Raw genomic sequence first — 20839 nt, 5'->3', positions numbered from 1 at the left:
ATATAAGTATCCAAATAGTACTAAAGTGGTACAAAAGTGGTGACCCGACTCGGTTTTATTAGCGGTTATTTTGCACGGGTAGCAACACGTAACGACTCACACATTGGAATTTAAAATGGCTCAACCAGAGGTGTCAGTTTCCGGCGTGTCTGTATCGGCGAGAATTCCTGAATTTTGGACGGATTTGCCGCGACACTGGTTCATACAGGCGGAGGCAGTGCTACACCCGCAGAAGATGTCTGACGAGGCGAAGTTTCAGTTTGTCATATCGAAATTAGGAAAAGACGTTATACAACAAGTGACAGACATATTAGTCAAACAGCCGGAAAATGGTAAATATGATACATTAAAAACAAGATTACTTGACATTTATGAGGAGTCAGAAAATAGAAAGGTACAAAAATTGATATCTGAAATGGAGCTTGGCGACCAGAAGCCATCGCAGTTGCTGAGGAAAATGCAAGAGCTGGCAAGTGGCAAAGTTACAGATGAAACCCTTACCATCCTTTGGCAAAACCATTTGCCGGGATGGGTGAGAGGAATACTCACGGCATCAGGTTTAAGCGATATTAACGCTTTGGCCAGAATGGCAGACAAGGTGACAGAAAATGCAATGCCTATACAGGGGGTGGCCGCAGTACGGAGTGCAAGGAGTGATTCTCCAGATGTCATAGCGGAGATCCACAAGCTAGGCGAACGACTAAGAAAAATTGAAAATTCCCAGCGTAGCGGTGGGAGAAGCCGATCACGGTCACACGGCGCGCCACGTACGCGCAACACTAGCGGTAGCAGGAAGAGGACACCGGCAGATCCAGACTGGCTTTGCTACTACCACTATAAGTTTAGAGCCCGAGCACACAAATGTGTTCAACCGTGTACGTGGAAGACATTGAACCAGCCTACTGGCAGTGCGGAAAACTAGCTTCGGTCCTGTCTGCGGCGGGAGGCTGTGACCCATCGATAAATTACCGCTTGTGTATAACTGACGAAAACAGTAAATTACGGTTTTTAATAGATAGTGGTGCTAATGTGTCGGTGTTACCCCGGTGGGCAGTGCGCGAGAAAAATAGAGCGTGCGAGGACTATAGACTGTATGCCGCGAACGGTACACCTATTAAGACATTTGGGTTGCATAGTTTAGTATTAAATTTAAAGTTAAGGAGAGCATTTCGGTGGACATTTATAGTTGCTGACGTTAGACAGCCTATAATAGGAGCCGATTTTTTAACTAAGTATAAGTTAGTGGTAGATTTTAGTAAACGGAAACTAGTGGATCAGGTAACAAATTTTAATGTTATTGCTAGTATGTCACAGTGCATGGAAAGTTCAATAACTACAATTCATAATCAACACCCCTATACTACCTATACATTGTTTTCTGTAAAAAAAAAAAAAGGGGGTGGAATGATGTGGTGGTCACACACACATAGATTGTAAATGAAAATGCTACTTAAGCATTTTCGTAATTATGACGAAGTCAATACGGGCGGTTTGTCGCCAGTCGTTACCTAACCGTTGTAACTGATAGTCAATATAAGTGTTTTATCAGTAGAGCCTACTATTATTTATCACCCATAACCGCTACCCGGGACACGACATACCTTACTCAAACCCAAATATATAAGTATCCAAATAGTACTAAAGTGGTACAAAACCCTTTTAACAGTCTGATACATTACTTATCAAGTAAATGAAGATAATAAGAACTAGTAAGATTTTAGATTTATATTTGCATAATGCCGGTGGATTGTAATTATATTACATTACTGATCCATCATCCGTGTTCACTTATCAATTTATCTTTCTGGTTTCTACTTTCTTCATTTCTTATGTAATTGATGAAAATTTTTCAAAATGATGAAGAATCCGAAGTACCACATCGCTCACGGACAAAGTAAAATAGAAGTACCCGTTTGTTTTTGGGCTGTTAATCTTAGATCTAACAAATCTGGAAATTAAAGATTATTTTATTTATTTCTTTAAAAACATGTACCTAATTTGTTCAATTAAATATTCACTGTTGATTGTGTAGTACATAATTGATTTGATGCTTGTATTTCATATACCTACCTACTTACTAATTTATGTTGTCATTTAAATAGTAAGATGCCTTTACGAGGGATCAAAATAAAATGCTAAGTTTATTTACGTCTTTTATTTCTATAAGTAAATAAACACACATTAATCTACATCTTTTATAATAAAATAATATTATATTATAAAGAGGAAAGATTTGATTGGTTGCATTGAATAAGCTCTGAAACTACTGAACCGATTTGAAAAATTCTTTGAAAGTTGAAATGATTTTTTTTTCTTTTTCTTTCACTGTTGGGAAATGGGAAGCTACACTATCCCCAAGTGCTAAGAGCATTATTTTATGCCCGCTTTCCTACGGGAACTATATGCAGGTAAAACCACGCCGCGTTTGCTAGTAATGAAACAAATCTATTGAATGCATCCCATAAAAACCACATAACAGGGTCATCAGGTATGTGGGTGCAACACCATATAAGTACTAGCAGGTCCCTGGACCCGAACCCGGGAACTTTTGATCCCAAGCTACATATGCTAACTACTGAACCACCGAGGCATGATCCCCAAGAAGGATAATATAGGAGTAATATACAATGTATATATCACTATGTATATTGGGTTGCCACTCGTATTGCCGATAAAGTAGTTTTTTTACAAATGTAGGTAGCTTGACAAGTTCGTTGATGACACTCATGATATGCGGGCGACGGGAGGGGAAGGTCTGTGCATGTATAAAGTCGTGCGCGCGGGGCATCGGGAGTGTTACGAACGAATTTCCTAAGCTATATACGTAATAAATTAATGTTTGCAATGTTTATTACAACAGCTACAGCATTGAAAAAACTGTAATAAGACAAAAAATATATATAAAATGGAAAATAGAAAATTAATTATCAAACTAATCAAATTATTATTAGATAGGTACTTACCTACTTATAGGTGACATATTGTACTTGAGTTTGATACAATATTTATGGGACATCTGCATAGTAGTCGTTTCTGGCCTTACATAAGGAAAATAATATAGGTACCTAATGAAACAACAATTAAATACCCAATTATATTTATTTAGTAATAATTTACCGTATGTACATCTTTGGAATTTTAAATCTTCATAATATATTATATATGTCGGAAGCGAGTCGACATCAGAAACAGAATTAAGGAGTAAAACACGAATGAATAAATTAATGGAAACAATGTTACCAATAAACTCTCGAGTGGCAGAGAATCACTTTGAGTGAAGTCCCGGACTTGTAACCGTTGTATGTAAGGTTAAAGACGTCTTTTAAAATTGAAAACCACTCCCCTTTCATCACTCAAGTAATTCTCCCCAGTCCCCACCCATCCTAAAATAATTCATGAAAGATTATCCAACAAAAGGTGTGGACGGATCGAACGTCACGACAAGAATGAGCTAGACCGCCTCAGCGAGCGGTTTCTCTACTCACCCCTAGCATGGGCGTAGCCAGTCTTCTATCTAGTCTCTATCACATTACAAATTTATAATGTCCGACTGAAACTAGTTTTACGGCCGAAACCAAACCCGAATTTCAGTTTCAGCCTCAGTTTCCTCCAAAACCGAAACATCCACATAAGGTAATTGTTTCGTATCGGAGAAACAAAATTAGTTAAAACTTTGAATATCTTAAAATTTGATATGAAGCCCCATAGACCTACCGCTCATCTATGATGCCCCCCCCCCCCCCCTGCACGTACCTCGCTACGCCCATGACTCCCAGAATACTTCGTACTATCTCGGCTTGTGACGACACGAGCCTACCGATCGAATGACTCACTCGCGCCGACATATATAATACCAGTTAGCCAAACAAAATTATGATTATGCAGCGATTCACTAACTACTTAAAATAAATGAACACAATGATATGACCTCCTAATAACTATTATGTAAGAATTGATAACTACTCGTATGTTTCGCACTTGACAGATCAATCATTGAGGATATTCAATACAATATGTATTTATTTTTGGTTGAAACCACAAGAGACGGTCAGTTATCGACAAAACTTGAAAACGGCTGCAAATATTATTTTAGACATTTTTTTTTTATTAACTTAACACACTTTTTCATTTTAAAGTATTAACAATGCTTATAAGTATGTGTAAACCAGAACCGTGATAGCCCAGTGGATATGACCTCTGCCTTCGATTTGGAGGGCGCAGGTTCGAATCCGGTCCGGGGCATGCACTTCCAACTTTTCAGTTATGTGCATTTTAAAAAACTAAATATCACGTGTCTGAAACAGTGAAGGAAAACATCGTGAGGAAGTCTGCCAATCCGCATTGGGCCAGCGTGGTGGATTATTAGCCTAACCCCTCTCATTCTGAGAGGAGACTCGTGCTAAACAGTGAGCCGAATATGGGATGCTAATGTTGATGATCAGGACTCCAGAGTGAGGAACCTCCTCACATATGCGCCGTCTCAAGGAAGCCTGCTGTATCCGACACCTGATCTAGTCAAGCGAAAGTTTCTTTAAAGTAATATTTATTATATTGATATTCGAATAGTTTAGAAGAGATTTTATTAAGATTTGATTACACTTACATCCTACTAATATATTAACGTGAAAGTATGTATGTTTGAATATTTGTTACAGAATACACAGAAACGGTAAACCAGATTGTTAACAACATATTTAGTGGTTTCTACATTAGCACAGAACTATTATTTCCCCGGTCTGTGTGCTCCCTATAATCTCTGAAACTAGATTTTAATTTTTTTTGCACTATTATTAATAACCTAATATATTATGTTTAGGTATAGTAAAAGTAAATAAATACACGTAACACTTCAAATATGGCCTTATTTCTAGAATCGACATAATTTGATTTATTTGTTCCGTTACCTAATTTGCTCCAAGCGGCAAACATATTGTCAGTTTGATATGTGAATTTTCATATAATTATTGCTACTCTTATCATGTTAGTTCACAAAAACGAATCATATCAATCAAATAATAATGTACTTTGTAAATTAAAAAAAAACATTACTATGTTTTGCAAAAAAAACTCAAAAAACAATTCTTCCCAAATTAACATAAAAGCACCAAATGACCACCCTTGGTGCAGACATTCTCAGATTTGATCGTATGACCACTGTCAAATGACATCAATATATTGTTTAGGTCCGGTTGGTAAAAATTACCGTAGACAGAGAAAGAAATAGACAATTTATTGGCGTTGCAAGTCAAAAGATATTCGATTGTGACACCAGAACTTGTTATTGTTATTATTTGCAACAATTTGAAGCTAAAATCATGAAACTAAACTAATAATAACTGACAATTGTCAAAATTGTTTGATCCGTCGTTAAGTCCGAATATCAAATCGCCTAAAATGAGAACAACTTATGTGTTGAAAAAAACTTACGGCATCTTGCTAATAACTCTATATACTAAAAGATCGATACGCCGTCCTATTGCAGTTCCTTTGCGAATATCTGGATCAAGCATGCTTTTGCCCTTTGGCTCCATGCTAGATTTCTGTCCTCACTGAGCTAGCCTTAGGACATCTGCGTTATTCTTTACAGATTACACATAAGTATTTCTCATTTTTGAGATTCCCTCAATGCAATGAATGCTTCTATTCGTCTATTTACTTCTCTGTCTACGAAAGTTACACAAAACAGCGCCCTTTTACAGCATACATCTATAGGGGTTTCCGGGCCTTGATCATATCTTCGCTGTATTCAATCAACTTGGTCTCTTCGCTCTTATCGAAGGGGTAGGCCGGGGTATACTCGGCACAGTTGCGATAGAACTTCCCAGTGTGACCCTCGATACCATAGTCAGTCGCCGTGAACACCACTGTCTCAGCACCCTGTAATGAATAAACAAAAATATGCTTTTTAACATGAAAATGGAACCGACTTTAAAGACGTATTTCAGTTGCTTTGATTTTAACACAAAATTACTAAACTGATTTTCATGAAAATTAAATGGGACCAATCTAGAAGCATACTCTTTGAAACAAAAAAAATTATCAAAATTAGTTAATAAGAAGAAAACATAGGCATCAAATTGAAAACCTCCTCATTTTTATGAAGTCGATAACATTAGAATTTTTGGAACTTTTTGTTTATTAAACGGATCGGGGCTTGGTTTTTAATCGACTGTCTCTATTTAATCCCTGGGTAGAGGTGGAACTTTCAAAACTCTTTAAAATCATTTTGTAAACTGATCTATGAACTAATTTTCATGAATACAAAAAAATACAAAGAAGGACTTCTATACAAAGTTTCACCCCCTGTTTAACACTTTTAGGGGTAAATTAGTAAAATATCACAAATCACAATATAATTTACATTTAACCGACAGCGCACATTTTTTTTATTTCTGATAACAAAGTATGCTTTTGCCTAAAAGGGATTATTAGAAATAGGCAATTCACTTTGTATTTGTAGTAGGTATCTTACTCAATTCGTAAACGGAAGGACATTTCAGCGTTTTCCATTGCATACTATGAACACGGTAATAATTCGCTTGACCCGCGACCTTGATGTTGACTTTGTGGTGACTTTAATAATAATTTTGTACCACAAAATGAATTTTGACATGACAACAGACTAACTTAAGCATTTTACGCAATAAAACAAACAGGTAAATAACAAAAAAAAAATCAAAAACTTGAAAATATTTTTTCAACAAAATTTTTCCATAGAGTGCTTTATCACAAATCTCTGTCTATTAATGTAAAAATTTCGCAACCAATATTCAAAGGATAAGTTATAATTTGTTTGATATTGTTAGACTATCATTAATAACACAAATCGATTGTTTGATAACAACGTAGGCAATTCAACTTTGATCGACGTTATTCCCTTATCGGATATTACTGATAAGTAATCGGTAACTAATCTGTCATCTGTACTTTACTGCCAATCAATCTACCGTAAAGTACCTACTGTGCCTGCGTCTGGATATATTTTACTTTTCTGGCGCATTTGGTAGTTTTTTTTCTGATTGTGAAGTGCCGTAGGCGCTATAGTGGGACCATAGTCGACTATTACATAGCTTTTATCGCGGGCTTTGAGCGAGGCGACCGAATCAAGAAATTCCGTAACGAAAATAAACCTAACAACCCAAGCCGTGCAGTGCATCAAGTTAACACATTTCGACGTTATAATATCGACTCAACTGGACAAGTGGGGCAAAACTTATTCCAGAATCGAATTGATCGAGTGACTTTATTTTTGTATTTCTTATTTATTCAATAAAAGTTTGTATTTCTCATTTATTCAAGAAAATCGTTTACACCACGCTCAAAAAATGTACTTAACTTGAATTAATATCAAAGAAAAATAATACTACATAAATAAAATAAATAAATCATAATTGCATCAGTTGATAAATGCTATGCAATAAATTTATTTTCCACTAGCGGACGCCCGCGACTTCGTCCGCGTGAAACCCTACCCTACCCTACCCTACCCTACCATATAGGGCATGAGTAGGGACCAAACCCTACCCCTAACCTACTCCTACCCTACCCCTACCCTACTACGCAACGGAAGCTTAAATAATGGAGTAACTTCTCCCGTTTTCCCAACATTTCCAACTGCTCTGCTCCAATAGATCGTAGCGTGATGAAAAGTATACTATAACCTGCCCAGGAGTAAGTAGAATAATTGTACCAAGTTTCGTTAAAATCCGTCGAGTAGTTTTATATCTATAACGAACATAAATACAGACAGACACAAAAATTTTACTGATTACATTTGGACTGTACGGAATGTACAGAATTGACCTCTCTACAGATTTATTATAAGTATAGATTAACATAATAAGTATTTTTCCTCAGGCGTCAGCTGATATTCTCAGTAGGTACATTATGTACTTTGACCCGCTGTAAAACTCATGCGTGCGAGTATTATCTCTAACCAATAACCATCTTATGATGAATGGATATTGGGTATATTTAGAAAGTTACAATGTTTAAATAGACAAGGAGTAGTACTCTTTTCACTTGCTTGGATAGACACTCTTTGTAACTACAAAATTAAGACGCAAAATTCGGATTCAAAAGATAATAACTATATCTACTTAATTGTTCATGCATGTAAATTAATGACAATAAATCAAAATTGTCATTAATTTACTCGATTAAAATTAATTTATTTTGAAACACGGCTAAAACTCATGGCAGAAGGCAACTACTTGATTCAATTTAAGAAAATTATTTGATCCGAACTGCGTCAGAGGTGTTTAGCAAGATAAATAAATAAATAAACTATACATTGGCAACAAATTGATTGTGTACATAAAGCGTACCCGGACGTTCTTGTAGGCAATCCATACACGACCGACAAACTCGACAAGTAAATATTACTGTTATATTCTAACAAGGCTAGATGGCTGACTAAAATTTTCAAAATTTAGAAGATGTTTAACTGCTTAAATTAACGGCAAGCACACTTTGGATAGAGTTATCTATACTAATATTATAAAGCTGAAGAGTTTGTTTGTTTGTTTGAACGCGCTAATCTCATAAGGCAGTAATGCGGTCTAAGTTAGAACGCGCTTACCTAGAAGATTCACTTACTTAGAAGATATCTTTAGCATAACGAACCTGCAGTTTATCCACACAATTGCTACACGGCATACAAGGCCAAACGGACTTCAAATCAGTTTTTCCTAAAATAGAATTACTATAACAGACTAGCGGACGCCCGCGACTTCGTCAGCGTGGAAATCAATGTAAACTTTCAAACCCTATTTGGGGTTGAATTTTAAAAATTCCTGAATCACATTACATTTGGTATTTTTTTGTGATTTATGAACAAATTTTTAAAACTGCTATTCTAAAAATGAAGGACTTTCCATACAAACTTTCAACTTTCTTTTTATTTTAGGCTCAAAAAGTGCCCTATGTTTTGCTCCAAGGTCCCATTTACCATTTAACCAAAATTCATCTTGATCGGTTAAGCCGAATAACCGTGAAAAGGTACCTAACAGACATAGACAGACAGACTTACTTTCGCATTTATAATATTAGTATAGATTTCAAGACAGACGCACGTGTGCAGAAGGCCTAAAGTGTTCATTGACATTACCGGCGCAGTCAGAAAACATTGAAACATTGAGCTATATTTAGAAAGATAAAACAGCACATTGTAACATCGACCTATGAGGCTATGAGTGTACACACAATTTGTTTTTCAAGTACCTATCTAGGTAAAACAAGGTGACCATTTTTTTTTGTATAAGCAAGCGCTTAGCTGCAATCACGCCTGATGGTAAGAGATGATGTAGCCTATGGTGAAACTCGCTTGCCTAGAAGATGCCTATTCATTCTTGACTTGATACCCATATTGTAGGTGGTGGGAAAACTAAAGCTGAAGAGCATTCCACATCTTTGCAGTGCGTATAAGGAAAGAGGAACTAAACAGCTTAGTATGCATCCGAGGAATTAACTTTTAATGTTCAGTTAATGTCTTTAATGTGTAATTAACCTTTGCAGCTTAAAATCATGGGGTCATGGATTTAAGTCCTGTGTTATCAACAATCGCTGTATGTCACTATGAATTGCATAATTTTGTTTCCTGTACCTGATAACAAACTTTTTTTGTATTGATAAGCTTGATAGATCAATACATATAAATGAAATTATAGTGTATGTCTGTGATTGTTTATACATAAGTATAAATTATCGATTTAAATTTGTTTTATTTATATCCAGTTCCCTCAAGTTATGACAAAATGATTTATTTCAATCAGGCTCAGTTATGGCAATTAGCACAGATAACCCCTAGATTTGTAATGTTGAACATTTAGTTTCTCCTAGAATATTGCGATAAGTCCTAATACATTATTGATCATTACTATTTGTACATTATTGCGATAAGTCCTAGTACATTATTGATCATTACTACTTGTACATTATTGATCATTGCCATGTCCACAAAAACTCTAAACTAATGGTGATCCCACCTTTGTTGGCCTACATGGAAAAATTAGCAAAATTAAATGTTACAACATGCTCTCTCACCTGTTTGGCCGACCTCATAAAGAGCAATGCAAACGGGGCCATTAGGATGTAGTGGTACCACCTCACAAAGTATCTGTAACAAGCAAATGTATGTGTATTAGGTAAATAGCAGTTTGTTACAAAACTGTCATAATTAATGTTTAAAAATTCTACTGTATTTTTATTTAATTCAAAATTAATTGGTAATAGGTGGTCCAAGTAGTTAGAGCCTATGGATGTTAGGCTCCCCAGGTGCCAGGTTCCAGAGGTAAAAAGTTATTACATACCTGAATAGGTTCGTGTAGCAAAAACCAGGGCAGCAAGCGTTGACATCAATGCCAGATTCCCTCAGTTTGTCTGCCAAAGCTCTAGCGAGGTAGACATTCATCAGCTTGGAGTTGCAGTAGCCAGGGTTATGACGAGACGTCTTGCCTTTCTTAGCCTCTTCTATTTCAGATCGTAAGTTCAGATCTTTGAAGTCTAATTTGCCTTTCTCATGCAATGTGGAGGAGACAAACACTATTCTGTCGGATGTAGTAATGTGTTAATAACTACATAGTTATCAGCAATTGTTTATTCTATGATAATGATGTTTTCGAATGATATCTGAGCCGATGGTCATATTTTGATTTTGATTTGATTTGGGAGATTAATTTTTATTTATAAATCTGGCTATTTCCATATTGAGCCGTAATCTTTGAAACTGCTCTATTTCATTTATTACATTTTGTCAGTTATTAATTTAATGTAAATTTAAAAACAAACTATGAGATGATCTGCAATTTTGTCTAGGAGAAAATCTATGTAAGCTTGACAGCCTGTATGTAACCATTTTTTGAAGATGAGGGATAGTTTTTTAAATGAACTTTTTGAAATACTTTCATTCACTATCAAATTTTCATCATTATATCAAACAATTAATACAAAATTTATACAAATTTTAATACTAAAACCTTCTTTAGTTCTAAAAAAAATCTATTGGTGAAAATCTGTTTAACTTGAATAGACAAGCACAGCAGACACATAAAAAAAAATAATAATATATACAGTCTCAATCTCAGTCAGTTTTGGCTGGTGGGAGGCTACGGCCGTGGCTAGTTACCACCCTACCGACAAAGATGTACCGCCAAGCGATTAAGTGTTCGGGTACAATGCCGTGTAGAAACCAAAAGGGGTGTGGATTTTCATCCTCCTCGTAACAAGTTAGCCCGCTTCCATCTTAGACTGCATCATCACTTACCATCAGGTGAGATTGTAGTCAAGGGCTAACTTAACTAAATAATAAAAAAAAAAAAAGTCGAATTGACAAACCTCCACCATTTTTTGAAGATGGTTAATAATATGATAGATACAGTTATTGAAACCCGGTTTAGATGAAGCCATATTATTACAATATAACGAAATGAAATGAAACTTGTTTTTCTAAATCATTTACCTGCTAGGCGTGGCCTTTTTCAAGAGATCAAGCAGCAAATTAGTCAAATACATATGCCCCAAATGGTTCACTCCTAAGTGAATCTCGAACCCTTCCTTGGTCTTCTGGTCCAACTTTAAGGGCACCACTACTCCGGCATTGTTGATCAGAACATCTATTTTGTAGAAGCCAGCTTTGACCACCTCAACAAATCTTTCAATTGATTCGAATGATGCCAAATCTAGTTGCATTGGAATCTAAAATTTTTAAATTACATCTATTTAATCATTCTTGTTACTTTTTCTATAGTAATAGTTGCCCATTTGATGTTAAGTGATAAACATAATAGAGCACTCTCAGTCTCAGATATCTCATGAAGAGAAAAAAACATTAATGCAACCAATAGCAGGGCCATTTCACTCTCTACTTTCTCTTTCATTCCATCACAATATCTATACTAATATTATAAAGCTGACAAGTTTGTTTGTTTGATTGAACGCGCTAATCTCAGGAACTACTGGTCCGATTTGAAAACTTCTTTCAGTATTAGATAGCCCATTTATCGAGGAAGGCTATAGGCTATATAATATCCCCGTATTCCTACGGGAACGAGAACCACGCGGGTGAAACCGCGCGGCGTCATATGAGAAATATATTTTCAATTCCACCATTATTTTTAGACAATGTGATTTAATAAACAGTCTGTGATAAAGGCCATTTTGATTTTATTTTTATTAAGCCTAGTGTGCCACAATTTTACTGACACCAGGCAAAGTAGCATGGCTCAACATTTACCAGAGAACGTAAAGAGCTCTGGATTATTAATGCTCCACAGCAAGGTAATTAAACACCTCATTGGATTTTATTACGGGATATGAATGGCATCAATAATACTGTAGGTCTAGAATCAAAATTACTTTACAAAATAAGCTATCATCGTATAGATCAAGTTTTAAAAGGGTCAGGTACATTTATTATTATTATTTATTTATTAACATGTTCGCTTCGGCACTGATTTTTCTGTACTTTCCTCTGATGCAGTACGAGGTTTTTTGACCTTATACTAGAACTTTATGTGGTACGGTACGAGGTCCATCGAACTCTTGAAGACGCTAGACGTTAGCTCAATTGACCTCGTACCGCAGCGAATGTGTTAAATGATTTCCAGATTTTTTTATGAAATACTATTTTATAACAATGTGGAAATTAAAGAGTAACTATTAAATAAAGAGATATATATTTACCAATTCACCGCCAGTGACTTGCTCCTGTCTAATTTGAGCCACTGCTTTCTTCGCTTTGTCGATGTCTCGACACGCGAAAATAACACGCGCCTTTCTTTTCACTAGGGCCTTGGCGGTCTCCAGACCGATGCCGCTGTTCGCTCCCGTAATAAGGAAGGTTTTACCTCTCAAGCAAGTATTACTTATACATTTAGCCCAATTCCTCGATCTCCATTTACGCAGCAAACCTAACATTACCACCGCCGAGATAGGCACAGCCGCGTAGATAACAGTTGCAGACACCATTTCAAAATCTAAGACAAATTAATATTAATCAATGCACAAGAAAAATCGTCACTTTTACAAATACGCGCTCATGTCGTAACAAGTGAAATGAAAATAAAAATTACGTTTTCCTTCCGCTCTTTGGACAAAGAAAAACATACGTAAATGTCAAATTAATGTCATTGTCAAAGTCAAAGGTCAGTAATGAAAACGTTCAGAAACAACGATTTTTACATCCAAACAAAAAATGTTTATTACAAAGTGGTGGTGTGTTACCTATGGTAAGTACAATCAAATGGAAAATAAGTTTATAAATTAATATCATTAGTGAAATAGTAACAAAGCTAAAAATTAAAATAACCGACCAAGTGCGTGTCGGACCACACGCAGTTATGGGTTCCGTAAATTAAGTTAATCTTAATCCCTTATGTTTGTTACTCTAATCCCTTATTTAATGAACAAAAATACCAATAATGATACCCCACATCATGGGATAGACCACAGAATAGACATCGCTAAAAGCTAACGCATAAAGACGATAAAAAATTCATCCTCACTTTCCATAAAGGGAAGGAACACCAAAAAAAATTTTTTTTTTCAAATTTTCTTTTTACCACTATAAAAACGATATAAATATACATAGCCATACCATCAGCTTTCTAGTTTTAACAGACTCTGAGTTATCTTACTGACTTTATCTTTTTACACAACAACGGAATTCTTAAGCAATTTTCGATATCCAATTACGTTTTTTTTAAGTTGGTCGAGTATCTTTAAATAGCAACTGCTATCGCTATTATATTATGTACAGATTGTAAACCAACCACTATCAAGTAATTTAGACGTTTTAGGGAGTTTTTCGATATACAACGTTAAAATTGTATGAATTATAAATTAAACAAAAATATATAGCTGCATTGTTTATTTGAAATACGTACATCATAGAGACAACTAGATAAAAAAATCTATAATACCAGACTATGAAAAACAATTGATATGGTAACAATATGAAATATATCAATGTATGAAATATCTTTTTACGAGGCATTTGACTATTTTAGAAGTTATAAATAATTACAGTAGAGTTTATAATATGTCTAAATTTGTAACGCATTATTTACGCAGGGGGGGAGCTAGCTAGAGGAATGTTTAGAAAATTTCATTATTATAAATGCATTTTGGTCACATTTGGCCCATTTAACTTTTTATAAATAAGGGACTATGCATTATAAGATCCGGGCCCTTTAGGGCCAATACACTCAATATATGTCATGCTTTTTCTGCTCTCAATGTGAGTGTAGAAAAAGGACAACATGGTATTAAACAATATTTTTTGAAATGTCACTTCATGATACATATAACATGAAATTAGGAATTATTTCTGGCAAGGCGTATAGGATGCGAGTTTATAACAGGCATTTGAGATCTAAATAATTGATGATCTCTGAATAAATAGACACATACATGAGTCCACTCAGTTCAAAATTTTAATTTCAATCATAATACATTATTTCAATCATATCTTTAATGAAAACATGTATGAGTAACACAAATCTGAATGAAAAACTAATGTGTATCATTAAAAGGACAATAAATAATCACAAGTATTGTCTAAGTTTACGCCAACATTTAATACATAAAAAATTATAGCTTTAATGTACAGTGTGCTACGCATTTTGTAAATAACTTCAATACATAGGTGGTTATACCTATAATAATAAATAATGGATATTACCATAAAATTATTAGGCGAGGCACTAAGCACCCTTTTGAATTATACAATAATCAATATTATGTTCCACCTCATCAGTAATGTGAAAACACTTTAGCTTTAACTATTGGCATTTTGAATTTTAATTTTAATTATGGACTAAAAATACACAAAAATGCGCAACATAGAAAAGGTCTTGTAAATTGAACACCACGATAACATGACAACAATAACAATAAATAGTGTGAAAAAGTACAATAACAAAAAAACTGTAAACGACATTTTTCTATCTATTAAATCGTATATTTATTTACAATATCAGTAAATGCGTATAATTATGAAAATTTATTTTTTTAATATCTTCAAAATAGCTGTTTCTAAATTAATCTGGTTATATTATTGCAGTTTATGTTGGTGTAACTATACTCACTTTGATTTTAGGAATACCAAATAACTTTAGGGACCCATATATGAAGATGATCCCGCTATCTATGTATAATGTATATGCTCCTTTTCAGCACATTCATAATTTATTCTAATAAAACCGGGGCATACTTTATTTTGTTATTAATTTATTATCAATGGATTGGCACTTCATACAAGATGAGATAATGGTTACAACAATTTTGTGCCTCTTATATGTAATGAAACTTACTTCAAAATTACATGTATTATGTATATTTTAAGCAATATATTTTGTTGCATGCATTGTACAAAATCGGAAGAAAATTCGCTCTTTTGTACAAAAAATGTATTTCAAAAAATGCATTTTTAGTGTTTTGCATATTTGTTGTCGACTGTACCTACTGTATTCGTTCTGAAAGACAAAACAATGTCTTCTTCCTCGAGAAAGTTCCTCTTGATATAATAAAAAATAATCCAACTTCACAAAAGGTGACCTTCTGATTTGGAGGCCTTTTAAATACTAATTTGATTTAGAAGAATTATACTAATATTTTTAGTATTAAAGTTTTAAATATTATAGTAAGTAACAATTTTAAGTGAAAAAAATAATATATTTTCATATATATTATGTCATAACTACTTGAAGCTCTTCGAAGCTTCGTATAAAATTATATATTTTACAATTTATTAAGCACAATTATTTACGAAATATAAATTCATCCACATTTCTCAGTGTTGCCCAGTTCCTTGATTTAATTATACATATTATAATAATATTTTATAATTAAACTATTGTCAAAAAGTGTAAAACTATTTATTTAACTTATTATTATATGATTATATTTGTTTCAAACGTAAATTTAATTGCACATAATATATATAACGAATTAAAATTTTGTAATATATAGTCGTACCTACGTGTACTGAAACTTGACTGAAACCTCTAACATTTTTGTACTATAAATAAAACCCTATTAAATGCTATAATAAATTAAACAGGTGTATATTTAATAAATTTTAACTATATATTTAATTTAAATTAATACAAAATTATCAACTAGTTTATTAATCCTTTCTAAAAGGCATATTATTTATATCATATTTCCAAAAGCGATGAAAGTTCAAGTAAACACCCGTATTTCAACATAACTAAGACCATTGTAACACAGTAGAAATTAACGGATCAAGAACAAAAAAGCTAAAAGCTTGAAATGTAAGTCTTATATAAGCAAAAAAATACATTATATTTTATTTAGAAAAGCGGAATTAAAGAATTAGTTAGGATCGTACCGCAACCCAGCACATGATTAAGGGTTCGAAACTAGTCGAGCATACTCCGACCTCATATCACGTGAGTTTTAGCCTTGTTTCATAATCAATTAATATGAATTAAAGAGAATTTAAATTTAAATATAACTCAAGTAATTCCAAGCGAATTTTGTTTAGGAATCTACTTAACACTTAAATAAACACTTAAGTAGTTAGGTGATTCTTTGACAAAATTAACACTTTAGGTTGATTTTTAAATATTTCACTAAATAGTCAAGAACCTTATTTAAATGATTCGCACTTTTTAGTTACGCATGTACCTAGTAGTGTTAAATACGGGTGTATATTACAGTAAATAAGTAACGTCAGAACGCGAAATGCATGTTTTTTACATTTTATTTCTCTATTTTATAACGAATCCCATGATACCCAGTCGATATTACAAGTATATTATAATATTTATAAAATGTATGTATAATAAACAATGATGTAAGAAGAAAAAAGAGGTAGATAGGTTACATAAACCACATTCGATGTTTACTGGCACACAAAATATATTTCAGCGTCCTTGTCAACGGCGCGATGACAGTGGGGCGACTGAGCTCAGGTTTGCTAATTAGCATAGTTTTAACGTGCCACTTGCGGTCCGCGTATAACCTATCTACCTCTTTTTTCTTCTTACATCATTGATAATAAATGTATTAGGAGCACATCCAACACTAATCCCTTATTAAAACAATTGCGTCGGATCGAGAATAGAGATATCAAGATATCAAACCATTTTCAAATAATTAAGATGTTTCTCATAAGAATACAGCTTTGAGCGATTACATCATTCTTAATATTCTACTCGCCATATTAACGTTACGTGGATAGCAGGCCTAGCCAATGGTCGTTGGATTTTGTATAACGAAGTCAATTTATCAAACATAGTTTGCTAGCTTACTTTTATAGTTGTACTATTATAATATTTTGTAATGTCTCAATATGTTTGTAAAACCAACTTTTGTGTTTTGTTCTTTAATACTATTAATACGCGAATGAGTTACATATCGTCTATACCAACAAGAGGAAAAAACCAGTTTGAAGACCAGTTTCCGCGCGTCTGTTACTATCAAACTGTTAACGACTTTACATGCATTGAAATAACGTTCAAAATTAATTAACATGACAACTTACTCTCGAGACAAGAGCGTCAAAGCGATTACAGATTAGCGACTGCGCCACACATTAATGCAGACATATAAAGTAGTCCTGTATGAAGGTATTACATAGGCGTCGAAAGTTGGTGCTTGGATCGGTCCACACCAACGTCCACTGTAACGACCTGGCCATCCACCGGCGTACCGTCCATCTCACTATCTGGCATGATCACACACATAAACGACTTCCCATTAGTCGCGTCTTTCGGGTATATCGTCATCGGAATGAACCTATCACTCGTACCGTCCACGTACGCCGCCAACCGCGAGTAAACCTCCGGAAAATGCTTTTTTAACACCACTCCCCGACTTTCGAATTCTTTGAGAATGTTCCTAAAACAGATCTCCCTAAACTTGTGCGCTGTGGCTGCATTCTTCTCTCCCGCGTTGGTCAATTTTGACGTGAGAATCAACGTCTCCCTGTCTTCTGGCGTTCCTTTACTGTCCCGTCTACTTCTTTTTCGATTCTGCTCCTGGATTGTTACGGATACTGATTTACTAAGTCTTAGTTTGGCGCATCTGGATACCATTTGTCGTTCCCATTTGACTGCACCTTTTGTTGGCACTTCGCTAATGATGCAAACGGCAACATATAAGATGACTCTCGTTTCGGGGTTGTAAGATTTGCAGAGTTTCACAACTTCAGTGTATAATTCTGCGCCCATTTCGTTGGGTTGCAGGGAATGCCACTTGATGAATTCAGGCTCGCTGAGGTATTGGTAGCCGTGGGTGGTGAACTTTTCGGCTGCCTCTGGACTGGTGAAGAAGACTTTTACGACTCCTCTTCCCTGGGCGAGGTAACCTTTATGAGCAATTGTGCTTATTTGGTGCAAGGAATCCGAATCTTCTTTCGCAGCCGAAATTATTTGTCTACACAGCGTACTCGCTCGGGAATGGAGACACACTTTCCTATGTTTCTCCCAGTGAGCTCGTCTACACTCCTTGGAACAGTAGGTGGTCGTGCAGTTGTGGCAAGTCTTGTAATGTCTTTTGGCGTCCGCTAGGGGAGCGCGAGAGGAACATTTAGGGTATTTGCATTTGACGAAAGCGTCGTCAGTACTGTTTTCAGTTTGTAAGGAGGCGAGGGAAGCTTTGGAATCGTGGTGGGTGAGATGTTGTTCGGGTCGAAAGGCCGCAGCGTCGAGGCTGGTGCGGCGGTCGAGGGACGCGCTGGGCTGAGCGAAAGGCTCACTTCTCCGGCGAGAGTGCTCGCCGTGCGCCGACTTGGAGCGCCTCGACTCTGGCATCGTAGCAGGATTATCAACTGTATCCTTCCCTGTAACACGCAACAATTTAGTACCATGCACGTTTTACATACGCGCATCACTAACAGCAGTGGTAAGACTCAGGACCATTACCGCAAATTAGGAATGGACTTAAATTAAATCAAGATGCTACACGACAACATGCATGCTCCGGGGACTAAAACATTCTAATCTATTATGGGGATAAACATGCACAGTATAAAAATATAACAACACAGAGAATCAAATCTTGCGCCAATTAGTCATATTTTGTACAGGTAATAATTTAGAAAAGAATTTTAAATAGAGAATAAGTTGTCATATAAAAACCAAAAAGGTTATTCGGAATGGACGAGAAGAATGAAAAGATTATAAAAAAGGTTACCTGAAACCCGACTTACAGAACGAAGTATTTGCGTATGTGTCGTACGTACCGACGTATCCAGAAATTCAAGCGGAAGCCGTATTAGTCACATAATGCGGGATAAAATGCGTGTTATAGGGCGGACAAATATAGAAAAATTGGAACGGTTTCGACTTACATATCGTTCCTACCTGCTCGATCGTGGTCGGGGCTCGGGTCGGTGAGGGAGCTTCGCCCCTCACTGGGGGTGAAGCGGGACGCGGGGGAGATGCTGCTGTGGCCGCTGCTGGCTAGTTGCTCGTAGCGCGGGCTCTGGAGAAATACCAATGTCGCTTGCTTGAATAGATTGAGAAAGATGCGTAATCCGTAGCCGTATAGCCTTCCTTGATAAATGGGCTATCTAACACTTTTTTTCCGATTTTGAACCGATTTTTCAAATCGGATCAGTAGTTTGGAAGTTTATGGTTTTACAGCCACGTGCCTCATAGAGCATGTTAAGCCGACGGTTCCGGTCACTATAATTATCATCTGATAATAATCATAGTAAGTTAGACCGTGATCACACCAATCCGCATTGGAGCTTATAAGTGTTGGAACGCTTCGTATCCGTCTCCTATAAAGAGGCAGCAACCTAACCTAACCTTGTAATAGGCCCTTTGTTACAAGTTCCTCGATTACAGGTGGTATAAACATTCATTATTTATGTTATCGTAGAGGGGAGGTATCAGTGTCGGTATAAATAAGAGGGTATACGTTGACTTGACAACAGTTATTTGTTAGGCAGCGTAGACACCGTCACGCTGCCAGTCGCGTCAGTGATTTTGTGCAATAATGATTTGTGTGGTAATTATTGTTAATAATAAATTGTTTAGTGTGGGCATGGAGAACATGTCGGGCAGGGAAGGTGAGTGTTGATTCTAAAGGGATCCCTTAAACTTACTCCCAAGGTCACAACAAGTCTTGGTACCTAATCGAGGTGTTTCCTCTGCCACAAAATAATGGTACAATCCATGTCGCTGCTACCCGTGACGTCACACTTTGAAACAGTCTAGTAATGAAGATAAAACTCAAGCAAAAAAAAACAATACCTTTCCCCCTAATAAGTAGTAAGGGCTTGCAGATTTCCTCGGACTAGGCTGAGGAGTCGGTATCCGGGTAGGCTGCGACGGTAGACCCAGGAGAGAGTCCAGCACGTCTTCCAAGGTGGTGGACCCGGGAGACGGCCTGGTTATGCCCAAGTTTAGCGACGAATGGCGATGCGTGTCTTGCCAGTCTGAAAAATACGGATTAGTGTTATCATTATGTAATTAAATCGAGCAATTTTTATTTATTTATAGCAATAATTTATTTTTTTTATCTTTCGCTATTTATTTTATATTAACATTTTACATATATCTAAACATTTAAATATAACAAAAATAATTTTGTTAATTTTAATTAAAAATAATAAATGTTATTTAATTAACAAATAAAAAGAACTGGAAATTACATAATTATTAAAAATATTTATTTGAAATTCAAATATGATTAGAAATTATTATAGAAGTCTTAGTAAGCGTTAAGAATAAAGTGGTGCATAAAACAAGACAAAGTGATTCCAAATTTAAAAAACAATTTTCACTTACCATAAACAATGTTGTATTTTTTCCATAAAATCGTACTCTTGAATAAAATATAAGAATAATACTACAATAATTAT

At 35.4% G+C, this 20839-nt stretch overlaps 3 protein-coding genes across 3 annotated transcripts in view; 1 reads left to right on the top strand and 2 right to left on the bottom strand.

Annotated features, from left to right (window-relative positions):
- Window positions 1-115: 115 nt before the first annotated feature.
- On the top strand, window positions 116-5553 carry LOC112043696 (uncharacterized). The gene is made up of 2 exons (XM_052891600.1): window positions 116-725; window positions 5483-5553. The coding sequence occupies exons 1-2, from the start codon at window positions 116-118 to the stop codon at window positions 5551-5553; spliced, it is 681 nt and encodes a 226-aa protein (XP_052747560.1).
- LOC112053466 (retinol dehydrogenase 14) lies at window positions 3081-13104 on the bottom strand. The gene is made up of 5 exons (XM_024092879.2): window positions 12682-13104; window positions 11459-11694; window positions 10311-10547; window positions 10045-10117; window positions 3081-5877 (listed from the first exon to the last, which is right to left on the bottom strand). The coding sequence occupies exons 1-5, from the start codon at window positions 12964-12966 to the stop codon at window positions 5707-5709; spliced, it is 1002 nt and encodes a 333-aa protein (XP_023948647.2). The 5' UTR covers window positions 12967-13104; the 3' UTR covers window positions 3081-5706.
- Window positions 13105-13852: 748 nt separating this feature from the next.
- LOC112053474 (serine/arginine repetitive matrix protein 2) overlaps window positions 13853-20839 on the bottom strand; it is a 115103-nt gene continuing 108116 nt past the window's right edge. The window contains exons 9-11 of the mRNA XM_052881177.1: window positions 20229-20413; window positions 19332-19452; window positions 13853-18808 (exon numbers count right to left, since the gene is read on the bottom strand). Of these exons, the coding sequence (XP_052737137.1) occupies window positions 17598-18808; window positions 19332-19452; window positions 20229-20413 (1517 nt within the window). The 3' untranslated portion in view covers window positions 13853-17597. The remainder of the gene's footprint in view (window positions 18809-19331; window positions 19453-20228; window positions 20414-20839) is intronic.

Source organism: Bicyclus anynana, chromosome 4, assembly GCF_947172395.1.
Source record: "Bicyclus anynana chromosome 4, ilBicAnyn1.1, whole genome shotgun sequence".
Classification (NCBI taxonomy): Eukaryota; Metazoa; Arthropoda; class Insecta; order Lepidoptera; family Nymphalidae; genus Bicyclus; species Bicyclus anynana.
The sequence above is the reverse complement of the archived record's forward strand: the minus strand, read 5'-3'. Positions and strand labels throughout refer to the sequence as shown.

Excerpts from the sequence above, each read along its gene's own strand:
- LOC112043696 (XM_052891600.1), top strand. The coding sequence starts at position 116 with ATGGCTCAACCAGAGGTGTCAGTTTCCGGCGTGTCTGTATCGGCGAGA. Across the intron at positions 726-5,482 it reads AAAAATTGAAAATTCCCAGC|TTCCTTTGCGAATATCTGGA; the intron begins GTAGCGGTGGGA and ends GTCCTATTGCAG.
- LOC112053466 (XM_024092879.2), bottom strand. The coding sequence starts at position 12,966 with ATGGTGTCTGCAACTGTTATCTACGCGGCTGTGCCTATCTCGGCGGTG. Across the intron at positions 11,695-12,681 it reads AAGTCACTGGCGGTGAATTG|ATTCCAATGCAACTAGATTT; the intron begins GTAAATATATAT and ends TAAAAATTTTAG. Across the intron at positions 10,548-11,458 it reads AAAAAGGCCACGCCTAGCAG|AATAGTGTTTGTCTCCTCCA; the intron begins GTAAATGATTTA and ends TACATCCGACAG.